Source organism: Drosophila mojavensis, unplaced genomic scaffold (genome assembly GCF_018153725.1).
Source record: "Drosophila mojavensis isolate 15081-1352.22 unplaced genomic scaffold, ASM1815372v1 contig_80, whole genome shotgun sequence".
NCBI classification, from domain to species: Eukaryota; Metazoa; Arthropoda; class Insecta; order Diptera; family Drosophilidae; genus Drosophila; species Drosophila mojavensis.
The window spans coordinates 1,788,000-1,801,122 of record NW_025318906.1 but is presented as its reverse complement, the minus strand read 5'-3'; the positions used below and the strand labels follow the sequence as shown (position 1 = coordinate 1,801,122).

Here is a 13,123-nt window from a genome sequence, read left to right as displayed (position 1 = left end):
TTTTAGTTTTTTAGTTAATACAATTAAATTTTTAGTGCATATGAAAAGATTATTATATTAAGACTTAAGACACTGAGACTTAGACAGGGTTTTTATCATAGGAAATGCAATAGACATACGTTTAAATGATATACCAACAACGAAATTATGAAATTTCGTACAAAGCCGAAATTGAATAAACAATATTTAGATAAAATATAAAAATTAATGCATTAACAATTTCAACGATAGTTTCGGTGTTTGAGTGGAGATGAGAATTTAAATAATTTGATTTCCGTGTATATTACACCTTTTTCGAGTAAAAAGTGCTTTTCTTTCTGTTTCAGTGTATAATTCAATTGGGCATCAAATGTATTTTTTTAATGCATTTTGTGTGGAATGTGGTATTAGATACTTAATCTAGTTAATCTAGTTACACACGAATCACACTCAAACGACACGCATACAAAGTGCAAGACAAACACCATATAGATGTAGATATATAGAGTAGATATTTAGAGATATATAGGTTATATATAAGTATTTGGTTTTATCGTTAGGATTTTAGTGACAAGCTTTCCGCTTGTGCTCAAGACTCGGTTCGGTTTTTAGCTTAAGGGTTTTCCTTTTTTGTTTAAGTGGCACACACACACATACACATTTAACGGATAGACATTTAGACATTCCACATAACAATAGATATGAAAAGCATTTCTCTTTCCAAGTGGAAAACGCATTGGACTTGCCTCTTTCTTAGATTTCAGCTCCTCGGAATTGAAGCTGTTGAGCAACAGAGCCAAGAACAAATTTAAAACCATAAAATTTCCCATCACCAAAGTGGGTAAGAAGATGGCAAAGCATGTGGAAGCACCTTGCTGTAATGGCAAAAATATTGTATATAGCATATGTACATTTATATATAACTATAAAATAAATCCAACCTCCTCTTCGGCACGCATACAATCCCATAGTGGTTCAATCCATTCGCCACACAAAATGCGAAAGATCATCATGAAAGAGTGGAAGAAGTCATTGAAGTTCCATCTGTAAAAGAAAAACTTTATTACACACATTTATATATGGATATATAGAAGCAATCTTACCTGGGCACCGGATCAGGATCAAACTTTTCGGGTGTATAATCTTTGGAAAACAATTGCATGCCAATCACAGCGAATATATAGATGACTATAACAAGGATCAACGTGAGGTTGCCGAGCGCACCAATTGTCGATATAATGATGCTCAACAGCACCTTCATCGTCGTCCAAGACTGCGCAAGTTTCAGTACACGCAACTGTAATAGAAGTCGAAGGAGTTATTAAGCTTCTATCACTCTATGCCAAAAGTTTTCTTACCAAGCGTAGACCGCGCAGCACACTCAGACCATCAACTAGCTCGAAAATGATATCAAGCAGGCTGGCAGTGACAATAATCAAATCAAAGATGTTCCAACCACATAGAAAGAACTCTTTGGATAGAGCCATTAGCTTCACAATGCACTCGAAGGTGAAAATGGATGTGAACACCTGGAAAGTAAGGAATTTAATAAGATGTTTTATCAGATTTAGCTAGCTTTATTTATATCCACCTTGTTGCCCACATCTAAGGCATTGCGAAAGCTTTCGCTCATGCCATGATGTTCCATGGCCAGAAATGCGGTGTTTAGCACAATGCACAGCGTAATAGCCAGCTCGAAGAGCGGATCACGCACCACCTTATAAAGGCAATTCTGGAATTGCAGCCAGCTCTCGTAATCCGCGCAGCAGTGCACGCAGCGATCACAATTGCGATCAGGCAGATCATCTGAAAGGAGCATAAACTTTAATATATAATTTAAAATGATATAGATTCAGTTGTTGTCTAACCAATGACGACCACTTCGGAGGAGAATTCCTGATGCAGCGCATAGACATTGTGATTCTTAATGCGCGCTATGTTGCCATTGCATTTGATTAGGCGCACCTCGCGTGGCGATAGAGCCAGCTCCACTGTAGAGACATGACCCATTTCGTTGCCCGTTTCCTGTTCGTCGTGATCGTCCACCACGCCCGAATCATCTTGAGAGGATTCCCGATTGACGCCTCCACTTGAATTGGAACTCGTCTGGCGGCTGCTTGTGATTAGCTGGCCCTTATAGTCAGAGGGATACAGCATATTGGGATTCTTAACGCTACCCTCTCTAAAGCTGATGCGTGTTCGCTGCTGCGATGTTGCAGCTGCTTCGCTTTGAACAAGCTGTTTCTGTTGCTGCTGCTGCTTCTGCTGTTGCTCCATTTGCTGGTATTGCTGCTGTGCTTGCAGCGCCAAAGCCGAAGGACGATCCGTGGTGCTGTGCCGCGGACTCCGTCCTGGACTCGGCGTAGCCGAGTGCACTTTAGATCGCTCATGATCATTGCCATTGCTGCCATTGCCATTACCATTACCATTGCCATGATCATTGCCATTGCCATTGCCGTTGCCATTGCCAATGCTGATATTGTCTTTGCCTGCTTTTCCCTTTTTTCGCCGCGTCTTCTTTTTGCTGTAGGAGGCGAGCAGCACGCCTTTGCGTGAATCAATTTTCTTCTTATTGTTTTTATTGAGCTTCTTGACATTCAGCACTGAAGGATCAAAGCTAAAAGTGGAATCATCTCGATGATCCAGTAAATCCTTTTTGCGCTCCTGAAAGAGTAAGAGAGGGTTTAGCAGAGCTCTTTCTTCGATTATGGATAACTTACCTCATTTGTAATTTCCGCCTCCTCCTCGTAGCTCAAGGCCACAACAGCCAGCATCAAATTGATTAAATAGAAAGAGCCAAAAAACACAACCACTGTAAAAAATGTAACGCTCATTGGACCACACGTAGCTAGAACCTATGAGAGAGCGAGACAGAGCATACGTGAGACTAGATGAATAGCTGAAGAATTCAAGAGTTGCCTTACCATATTGTATACATTCTCCCAATAGTCCAACGTAATCAATTGAAACGTTGTCAGCATGGACCACATAAAGTTGTCGAAATTCGTATAGCCATGATTGGGATTATCGCCAACACAGATGCACATATAGCCCATCGGACAATGACGAGCGCCTGTCAGATTGCCACATAACGTCGGCATCTCGTCCTCATCGTACAGCCAATTGTCCGTGTCATTTACCCAGCTGGAAAAGAGGATTAACATATGGTTAACTGTATGAATATATGTACATATGCTCTTAACATATACCATCAAACAGATAAACCGTTATTCATGTTATGTAATGCGTATAACATAACATTTTGCTCTGATCTGCCACTTACATACATGTATAACGGTTTCTATCATTGCTGTAAGCAATGTTATACAGACGTACATTTGTATAACAGAATTGAATGGCTTATAAAATGGCAAAAACTGCATTCAAATAAAACTAACTTCTTTATGTTCACACTTGTGACATTATCAGATCTAAGGCTATTTCTCCACTTACATTTTCCAATCCAGATGCGATATATTCGTCCAATCTGTGGGCACATTTCGCACGCACTTGTTGCGCAATTCGCCCATGTAAACCTGCAAGGCGAACAGCGCAAAGACCATCAGGCAAAAGATGGTCAAGGTCATGACCTCTGCCAATTGGCGAAACGAATGTAACAGTGCATTGATAATCGTTTTCAGGCCCGGCATAATGGATACCGTTTTAAGTGCGCGGAGCACACGAAATGTTCGCAGCCCGGCCAGATTTCCCACTTCCATGCCGATGGTCGCGTAGCCACTAGTGATGACAACAAAATCCAGCCAATTCCATGGATTACGCAAATAGGTGTATTTGTTGAGCAAAAAGCCTTTGGCAATGATTTTGATAACCATTTCAATTGAGTAAATGGCCAGGAAGATATATCTGCAAATTTAAAAGTAGTATCGATCAACGAGTGTTAACCAGTTACAAATCATCAACGAAAGCTGACTACTTACTCCGCTTCCTCCACAGTCTCTGTCATGGCTAGGAATATACAGTTAAACAGTATAGTTGCCATTACACAGTAGTCGAAGAATTGATTTGTTGCTATATAGACACAGACTCGTCGCCATGGGCTCCATGGATGGAAGAGGAATAGGCTTTTGGTGCCAGTAAAACGATGTATATAATTCTTTCGGAAACGCTTCGACACCACACAAAATGTCTGTGAAGAAAAAGTTGATATTGGCGCCATATTAGGGTTGATTTTAACATTTTATCGCTGGCAGCACCAGTTAACAGTGCTGCTCCTCAATTAACAGAATTGCTCGCTTCGAAATAGAAATGTTTAATGTTAAGCAAATGTCATGCGACCTATCGATAACTTGTGAACTGTCAAAGTCGAGCCACGCGAAGCTGCCAGCTAGATTTCCGTTCGACCGTCGTTCTTTCGTTCTCAGGCCGTCTTCGTAAGCAGAAGGAAAATGAGAGCTAAGGTAAAATTTCGAATTTTCTCCCAGTGAAGAAAAAAATAGTGTATTAAATATTTAAAAAGTAATTGCTATATTGATTGTGTACTCTTGTGTATTTACAGTGGCGTAAGAAGCGTATGCGTAGGTTGAAGCGTAAGCGCAGGAAGATGCGTGCAAGGTCTAAGTAAACCTGCCATTCCGCTATCGACCATTTTCGTGGTGAGTACCGTTTGTCGGCGGCCGGCGGAGCGCTAGCGCTCCATTTACTGCTTTACTTTCTTAGCTCTCATGTGATACTGATATTCTGTTTTTGTTTTCTGCCATTTCAGGAACTTCTGACGTACAAAAATGAAAAATACCGACTGGGCAATATGAAGCCCGAAGTAATTTGCAAATTTGGTTTTCGACAACCAGAAAAATAAATGTGCTTACTAAAATTCACTTTGAAATTTCCATTTGAGAAAACTTAAATAAATTGCTGGTTTAAAAACGTTCCACAAAAACAAAAAACAAAATTTTTGTGTTAATATTGGTCGAAAACGGAATCAGTTTTAAAGTATTTAGAACGTGCTTTTTCAACATAACCAAATATATGTACACATGTGCGGGTCGACTCTCGCTTGTATATGTTTGGAACTGAAGTGTGGAAGCGTGAGTGTCATCTGCAACGGTGCGAGGAAGTTTCTGGAGTCGGCCCACAATGCCAATATTATTGTATTTAGATTAAGTACAAAAACACTGCCGGGATATCCATAGTTTTGGTTGGATTTTACCAAAAACCTCATTTGGACCTTTTTGTTAAAAATTTCTGCTAACAGGACAAGGGCAACGGCGCTACGCTGAATAAAGATGGGGGGCAGGGAAAAAAAGGTGAGCAAAAGACAAATGGAAAACACCCAGCCGGTGATCAGCTGGGCAAGGTCCATCAGCAATGTCCGACGGCGGAAGCGTCTATTGATTTGTTAGCAAAACATTCTGATTGGCATTGCCTGTTAGCCCGTCTTGGGTTTTGGGCAGGAATGGCAGGTTCATTAGCGCTGATTTCTTCAATTAAGTGTGCTGAGGATAATCAAATGCTCTGCCCGGTCCCCAAGGTCGTTTACCGTTGAGCCGTGTAAGCAGAAATTTTAATGTACCAAGCAGAAATTACGATTGGGGGCGGCAGTTTGTTCGTTCTATGGCCCCCCCAACTAGCTGTGGTGTGTGCGTGTGTGTATGTGTATGCGTGCTCTGTAAATTTGCATGCTCTGGGCAGCTGTATGCAAGTGTGTGTGTGTGTGTGAGCTTAAGAAAAAGCGTGTGCGCAAAATGAAAAATTGTGTTAGCACTTGTAACCAGATAAAGTGTATGAAGTGAGAGGGAGGGGTGATGTATGTTCTTAGATTGTGTACATCTTGGCAAACATGCTGCTGGTCTCTTATCACATGCCACTGCAGATGTTTGCTCTTGCTTTTGGCCAGCTTAAAGTGTGCCATTAAATGCCATTAAGCACTTTGATTTTCCGTTCCCCTGTTGCACACACACAAGCACAAATGCCTTGGCGTTGCCATGCGTGCTTGCGCTCAAATGTCTGGCAACATTACGTTACACTTACGCCAGCCCTGATGGCCATTTGAATGCATGTTTACGCTACGGCCCAACTCAGGCCAGTGGAATTATTTGGCCAGAACACGTTTACGTGTGTGTGTGTGTGTTTTTTTTTTATGGAATGCCGCCAAGTCTTGAGTAAACTTGCATGTTCACCTATAATTTGTCCGGCTCGTTGGCTTGCCTGCTGCCTGCCTGGCTGGGCTGCTGTATAGCTGTTGGCTCCACCTGTCGGCCGTTGGCAGTTTGTTTAAGTTAGCAGTCACGTAAAAAAAACTGTTGTCACATTGCTGCTCGGCCATTTTTAAGGCAAACTCTCTGCCTGACCCATTTCCTGTTTGTATATGTACATGTGTTTGCGTGTGTGTGTGTGTGTACTTGTATTTGTGTTTCTTTACTTTAGCTGTTGCTAAATTTACTCTCACTTTATTTGCCCTTTTTTGTGGCACATTATGCTGATATCCGTGGCGCTTACTCAAGTGGCGGCCCCACGAGGGCTGCTCTAGCCGTTTTGCATTTACATTAACCTCAGTATTTTTTATGCTGCTACTTTTTTCAATTTTGGCATCAAAAAGTGCATTCATTTTCATTAAGTCGTTGCATTTTGCACTTTTGCACAACAACAATGGCGACGACAGCGCGTTCCATTTCCGCTTGTGCCACTTGCTGCACACTATGAATAGGCGCATTGAAACGGTTTGGGTTTGCCCTGTGTACGTGTGTGTATGTGTGTCTGTGTGTGTGTGTTTGAGTTTGTTTGTTTGTTTGAGTTATTAATTAAAGGCTATGGAAATGGCAATGGGCCAAATGCAGCATTTTAATAAATTTTGTTGCTATTCTTGTTGTAGCTGTTTCGTTTTCGTTTGCCACGCTAATATGCAGATGAGTGGAGTGTTGTGAGTATGTGTGTGTGTGTGTGTGTGCGCGGGGGCATTCGCTTACCTCCTCATATATAAAGGTGTCAATCTCCTCGAGCGGCTTGCCGTACATATCCTCCGGAAACGGCTCAAACTTTCGTGGCAACACATCGCCATCCTCCACGGAGGCCTTCGTCCGCGGATGGAAGCCATATTCGCGCACCAGCTGAATGTGCCGATTCTCGTGCTTGACCTGCGACTTTTGCGTGTAGGCAACGACTTGCTGTTTGGCAACTGCAACCAATGCGAGAAAGAGAGAGAGAGAGAGAGAGCGAGCGTGAGTGAGTTGAAGTTGAACTTAAAGTTAGTAAGTGATTAAGCACATCACACAGCGTGTCACATAAATCTTAGCGAAAATAAAGTGTTTTTCTCTTTCTGGGTCATAAATGCCCCATCCATCGTAGAAGGCAACTTTCAAAGTCGATTCTCGTGCATAGAACCACCCAATGCACAGGGTTTCATTTCATATAGACGAGGAAAATATAGTAAAAACTATCCCGTCCGGGATAGGGTGCAACAGTTTTGAGCATTTCTAGGCTATATAAAGCAGAATGAACTATAATAGTTTAATATAATTTTGAAAAACCCTCGCAGGCAAACAATTCGAATTCGGCGAAAGTACAAATGCTGCAGGCCCTTGGAGGCGGTGTTTCAGGTGCACTGACCCGATTCGTAGCGCACCCGTTCGACGTGCTGAAGATTCGATTCCAATTGCAGGTGGAGCCGCTAAAGAAACGCTCGAACGTTTCCAAATATGCCGGCATGCTGCAAGCCTTTTCATCCATCTTCCGGGAGGAGGGTCTGCGCGGCATCTGGAAGGGCCATTTGCCGGCGCAAATGATGAGCATCACCTATGCCCTGGTCCAGTTCTGGTCATACGAGCAGCTCCACACGGCTGCGTTGCAGTATAAATTTGGGCGCGATAATGTGCATCTGTCATATTTTATGTGTGGCGGCTTGGCCGGCTGCGTGGGCACGGTGGTTGCCCAGCCGTTCGATGTGGTGCGAACGCGAGTGGTTGCTGCCGATCCGGGTACGACTGCCGGCACTCTGAAGCCGTTCTCCGGCGTGCACAAAGTATTCAAGAATGAGGGACTGCGAGGCGTCTCTAGCGGCATGATGATGACCCTGGTGCAAATCTATCCGCTAGTCGGTGCCAATTTCGTCATTTACAAGTTCTTAAATCACTTAACGTTTAAGATCATCAGCCTGATACGGGAGGAGAAGCATGTTAGACGTGAAATACCGGGGCCGCTGCTCTTCATGAACGGCGCCATCTCCGGCGTCCTCGCCAAGGTGCTGATCTATCCGGCCGATCTGATCAAGAAGCGCACCATGCTCAGCCACTTCCAGGAGGACCGCAAGAGCTTCGGCGTCAATCCGCTCTGCGACACGATAATGCTATGCATACGCAGCACCTTGGAGAAGGAGGGCATGCGCGGCTTCTACAAGGGCATGTGGCCCACTCTGTTCAAGTCGGGCGTCATGTCCGCCTGCTATTTTACCATCTACGATTACTTCAACAACAAAGTCACCGTGCCCTACAAGCAGTACGAACGTCAGCAAAATGAGGAAAAAAACAAAGCCAAAAAGAAAAATTCTAATTAAACGGATAACCAAAGCGCAATCGATAAACGATAATCAAATTGAAATTGAAATTGATAGGAAGAACCAAATGTGAGTTCAAATCAAACGAAGTGAATATGATAGGAATACTACAAATATGGAGCTTAGGGGAAACTCAACAATTTTCGATAGCAAAAGGACGCAAAGGAAAACCACAAAGCAAAAAAAAAAAAAAAACAAATTCCGAATTTTCTTGTCCAAAAATATTTTGTCGTTGTTTTCGTTTTTTTAAACATTTTCTACTCGCATCAAATATCTCTTTATTTATACACATCGAAATAACAAATTTTAGATTTAAACAAAAACTATAAACAAATAAATAATGTTATATATAGAAAAGAAAATTGTAAGTGAATGAAAAAAAAAAAATATATATATATATACAATAAAAAAAATATAATAAAATATGTATAAATTAGTTTTATAATTATTAATCATTTTAATAGAATCTAATAATATTGTTTGTATAGTTCCTAAGTCTTGGACACTATCTCTCCATTTAGTACACTAAAACCATCAATTTAGGTACTTTACTGATAGATAGTTTCATAGTAGATGATAGAAAGAAGTTGAGCAACTGTCTAAACTCTTTTTTCACTCGACATAAATGTGAAGATAGATATAGCTCTAGATATGTATATAAGTATATGGATATAGTTATAGAATGCATCTGATTGACATAGGACCTTTTATGGTATATATCTATACATAGTACATAGTACATAGTACATAGCATGGTATTTCTTCATTTCAAATAATCATGGTTTATCTAATTGAAATGAATATCAAAAAGCCCAATTTCTAATATTGCCTGACATTATTCACATTCCCTCTACTAACGCTTATTTTCCTTCGATTGTTACATAAATCAACTTCATAATAATGATAATTAACATAATTATCATTGGCATTAGCGCTAATAATTACGATTGCTCTTGAATTTGCATTGCATCATCGCGTCTTACGTCTTCAACTTGATCTTCAGCTCAACGCTGAACGGGCATCTCGAATCTCCCACCTTCCATCTCGAATCTCCCATCTCCCATCAACCATCCACCTTCTTCTTCTTCTTCGTCTCTTACACTTTCACCTCAGGCTGACATAATCTCTTGTGGCTTTGACTTTTGGTTAGACTCGAGTTTGTCAAGTTTTGTTTTTGCTCTTAAATTATTACACTACATACTTTATTTTGTACATGGACATAACATTTGGGTTAATCCCCCTTTTATGGGGGCGAGTGAAAGGGGTCGGTTACATAAATACGAAGAGTAAATGTTGCAGAGATGCTGAAATGGATGCTGCGTATGGGTATGCTGATCAGTGAGTGAATCATAACTTATTATCTCCAATGGGGCGCGGGGGCCATGAACATGAACATAGACTAGACGACCAGGGTTGGTCAGAGCTGGCCGTTGGCCTAGGCCCAGCCGGAGTTGCCGCCGGACCAGCCGCCAGTGGGCGGGGAGTAGTTGTAGCCACCGCCACCACCGCCACCACCGCCGCCTGAGCTGCCAGCTGCTGCTGCCACAATGTGGCTGTCATCGTGGCCGCCACTGTAGCTGCTGCCGCCAGTGTAGCTGCTGCCGGTGCTGTAGCTGCTGCCGCCGCTGTAGCTGGAGCCGGTTCCCGTCCAGCCGCTGGCTGGCGCTGCATAGCTGCTGGCTGGCGCTCCATAGCTACTAGCTGGCGGTCCATAGCTACTAGCTGGCGGTCCATAGCTGCTGGCTGGCGGTCCATAGCTGCTGGCGGGCGCTGCATAGCTGCTGAAGCCTCCACCACCACCAGATCCGTGCGAGGAGCCCGAGGACGCAGCAGTCGCCGCTGCCACGACTGCCAAATGGGCATCGTCGTGACCACCACCACCGCCGCTGTAGCCACCGGCACCATGTCCACCACTGTAGCCACCATAGCCGCCGCTGCCATGGGAAGAGGAGTCCGAGGTGGCAGCAATGGCCGCGATGTGTGCGATGCCGCTGTCATGTGAGCCGCCGCCGCCGCTGCTGTAGCCATGGCCTCCGCCACCGCCGCCATGTCCACCGCCAGCGCCCGCAGCAGCAGCGATCACAGCCAGTTTGCCGTCGTCATGTCCGTGACCGTGTCCACCGGCGCTGTAGCCACCGGAACCACCATAATGACCGCCGCCAAGCGATCCACCATGATTCTCAGTAATAACAGCAAAGGTGCTCACATGAGGAGCACCGCCGCCGCCAAAGCCGCCACCGCCGCCATATCCACCGCCGCCATGACCCTGATCGTGTATTTCGTAAGCGGAAAAATCGCCGCCGCCTCCGCCATGGCCATGATCGTGGCCACCGTCGCCTCCACTTTCCGGCAGGTGGATGCGTATATGCACGTGCTCACGTCCAAAGGTTGGCTTGCTCCATGCAGCGGGACTGGCGAGCAGCAGAGCGCTCAGCTATACATGCGAGAGATAGAGAGAGGGGGAGGGAGAGCGAGATAGCACTAGTTAGCAACCACAGCGATGAGCTGCAACAGCAGCAACCACAACAACAACACTCACAATGAAATACGCCGCCATAACGCTTCGATTTACTGGATAAAGGATATGGGCTTTGTTTTTGCTTTGTGTCGTCTGCTGGAACAACGACAAACTGTAAATGATTCGGCTAACGATGCAACGGCCCGTTTTATACACGAAACGAACTAACGGAGCAGCCGAATTGAGCAGCGCTCGGGTTATGTAAGCTGGCCACTGGCAAGTGCAAGAGCTTATCAACAGAGCAACAGAGCACAGAGAGAGAGGAGGAGAGAGAGAGAGAGTGAGAGTGAGAGCGAGGGCGCGCGGTAGAGTGCAAGCAGAGCAGAGAGTGCGTCTGCAGGCAGGCAGGTAGTCAGGCAGTCTGCAGACGAAGTCGGCTCACTGAAGGCCGTCGCGTATTGCTGTTAGGTGCTTTCGTTACATTTCGTTCGTTTGTTTTTTTTTTCGTTTCTCAATTTTCGTTTTCGTTTCGTTTTTTGAGAGTGTTGTTGACCTTTTACACGAGACGAGGCGCCCTTTGCAAAACTTGCGCGCGAGATCAAGATCGAAGAAACAGAAACAAACAAGAAAAGCATAAGCAGCTCTTCCGCTCTTGCAGCACCACACAGAAGAGGGCCGGCGCGGGGCCCATTGCTCCACTTTCATTGACTAACAGTGAAAATCTGGTTTGGTTAAAAAATTTCAAATTATTTAAATCGTATATCGAGCAGAGCAACAACAACAACAACAACAATAACAATAACAAATTAATATGCAAGTTGTGCAGCTGCCCTCGCCGCGCCTGAACCCCTCCTGTCGACATTTTCATTATTTATTGTTGTTGCCGCTGCTCATGCTGCTGCTGCTGGCGTCGAATGCTGGCTGGACATTAACTGTTATTTTGATTGTGTTTACGTTTATGCTTATGGTAATGTTGCCTGCTGATATGAACTTCCTATTGGCAATTCCTTTTGTCACATTGTTGTTGCTGAGCCTTAGGCAATAAACAGAGATAGCAACAGCAACCGAAGCAGCAGCAACAGCAACAACCGTTACTTGCATAACGGCCCCGTTGGCTGGCACTGGAAATTGCTTTTGCTTTGATTGGCCAAACCCTTTTTGCTCACGGGTTTTTTTTCGGCATTTTTGTTTCATTATGTTTTTATTTTTATTTTTTAATTCGACTCTTTTCGTCTCGTTCGAACTCGTTGTTAACCCATTAACATTTATGTATGAAATGTCTCTCTTCAAGCAATGATTAAGCTGTCATCAGCCTGGCAACATTTCAAAATTATTTCATTTTAATTGCCGCCAATTACAATTGCTTTCAAACATTTCAAATAAATATACATATATGTCAGTGTGTCATAGATCTATTTAAATGTGCTCGAAATCATTTAGCAAATTATGTTAAATTAATAATTTGATTGCTTATGTGCAAATTTAATGATATGTTGGACATGTTATTAACAAAATCTGGAGAGATTTGGAGATGTTAAAAGAGAGGGCTATAGAAGAGGATATCAATATGTGTGTATATTGTAGTATTATTTTATGTTATATATTTTTATACAATGTATATCAAATTTAATATGCAATAATATTATATTTATGTATGTATATATTATAAAAAGTTATGCAGGAATTTGTTTCTATTTGAAAACCAATGGAAATTATTAAGCATTAAAGATTAGTTATATGTATATTATTAAATAATATTTAATAATATTAACTTCCTTACGAAATGTGAATTCCGATTAAATTTATAATTCCAACTTTTGTATGCTGTATGAATTGGATATTTGAATTCAGTTTCTAAACTGATATTAGCTCGAATTTTACATAAAATATATTAAATTAAATATTTATATATATTTTAATCACGTTTTTTTTTTTTTTAGCGTATTAACAAAAACATTTCTAAATAAATTTGCTGCGCCTTGTTCTGAAATTATGTATATCCTGCATATTTTCATATACAAATTTGCGCTAAATTTCAGGTCTAGCCTATAAATTGAAACAGTTATAGAAGCTCTGAAATAGGTAATATTCTTAGAATAGGCTCTGACTATTTAGAATTTCTTGTTGGGTCTGTCTCAAAATTGTTTGAATCAAAGATTTTTAAGTATTTAGAAATATGT

The 13,123-nt window shown here is 42.5% G+C and overlaps 3 protein-coding genes across 13 annotated transcripts in view; 1 reads left to right on the top strand and 2 right to left on the bottom strand.

Annotated features, from left to right (window-relative positions):
• LOC6578407 (sodium channel protein 60E) overlaps positions 1-13,123 on the bottom strand; it is a 38,031-nt gene that overhangs the window by 12,981 nt on the left and 11,927 nt on the right. For all 11 annotated transcript variants that reach the window (XM_032730648.2, XM_044010426.1, XM_044010424.1 and 8 more), the window contains exons 3-13: positions 6,903-7,111; positions 3,918-4,126; positions 3,433-3,843; positions 2,904-3,123; positions 2,700-2,834; positions 1,848-2,643; positions 1,571-1,785; positions 1,338-1,508; positions 1,083-1,276; positions 921-1,023; positions 726-854 (exon numbers count right to left, since the gene is read on the bottom strand). In XM_032730648.2, coding sequence (XP_032586539.2) covers positions 726-854; positions 921-1,023; positions 1,083-1,276; positions 1,338-1,508; positions 1,571-1,785; positions 1,848-2,643; positions 2,700-2,834; positions 2,904-3,123; positions 3,433-3,843; positions 3,918-4,126; positions 6,903-7,111 — 2,792 coding nt within the window. The remainder of the gene's footprint in view (positions 1-725; positions 855-920; positions 1,024-1,082; positions 1,277-1,337; positions 1,509-1,570; positions 1,786-1,847; positions 2,644-2,699; positions 2,835-2,903; positions 3,124-3,432; positions 3,844-3,917; positions 4,127-6,902; positions 7,112-13,123) is intronic.
• Positions 4,287-8,593, top strand: LOC6578406 (mitochondrial thiamine pyrophosphate carrier). Its single transcript, XM_002004282.4, has 4 exons — positions 4,287-4,397; positions 4,496-4,592; positions 4,703-5,243; positions 7,472-8,593. Exons 3-4 carry the CDS (start codon positions 5,223-5,225, stop codon positions 8,483-8,485), a joined length of 1,035 nt encoding a protein of 344 aa, XP_002004318.2. The 5' UTR covers positions 4,287-4,397; positions 4,496-4,592; positions 4,703-5,222; the 3' UTR covers positions 8,486-8,593.
• Positions 9,235-11,675, bottom strand: LOC6578405 (glycine-rich protein DOT1). The gene is made up of 2 exons (XM_032730649.2): positions 11,025-11,675; positions 9,235-10,919 (listed from the first exon to the last, which is right to left on the bottom strand). The coding sequence occupies exons 1-2, from the start codon at positions 11,040-11,042 to the stop codon at positions 9,921-9,923; spliced, it is 1,017 nt and encodes a 338-aa protein (XP_032586540.1). The 5' UTR covers positions 11,043-11,675; the 3' UTR covers positions 9,235-9,920.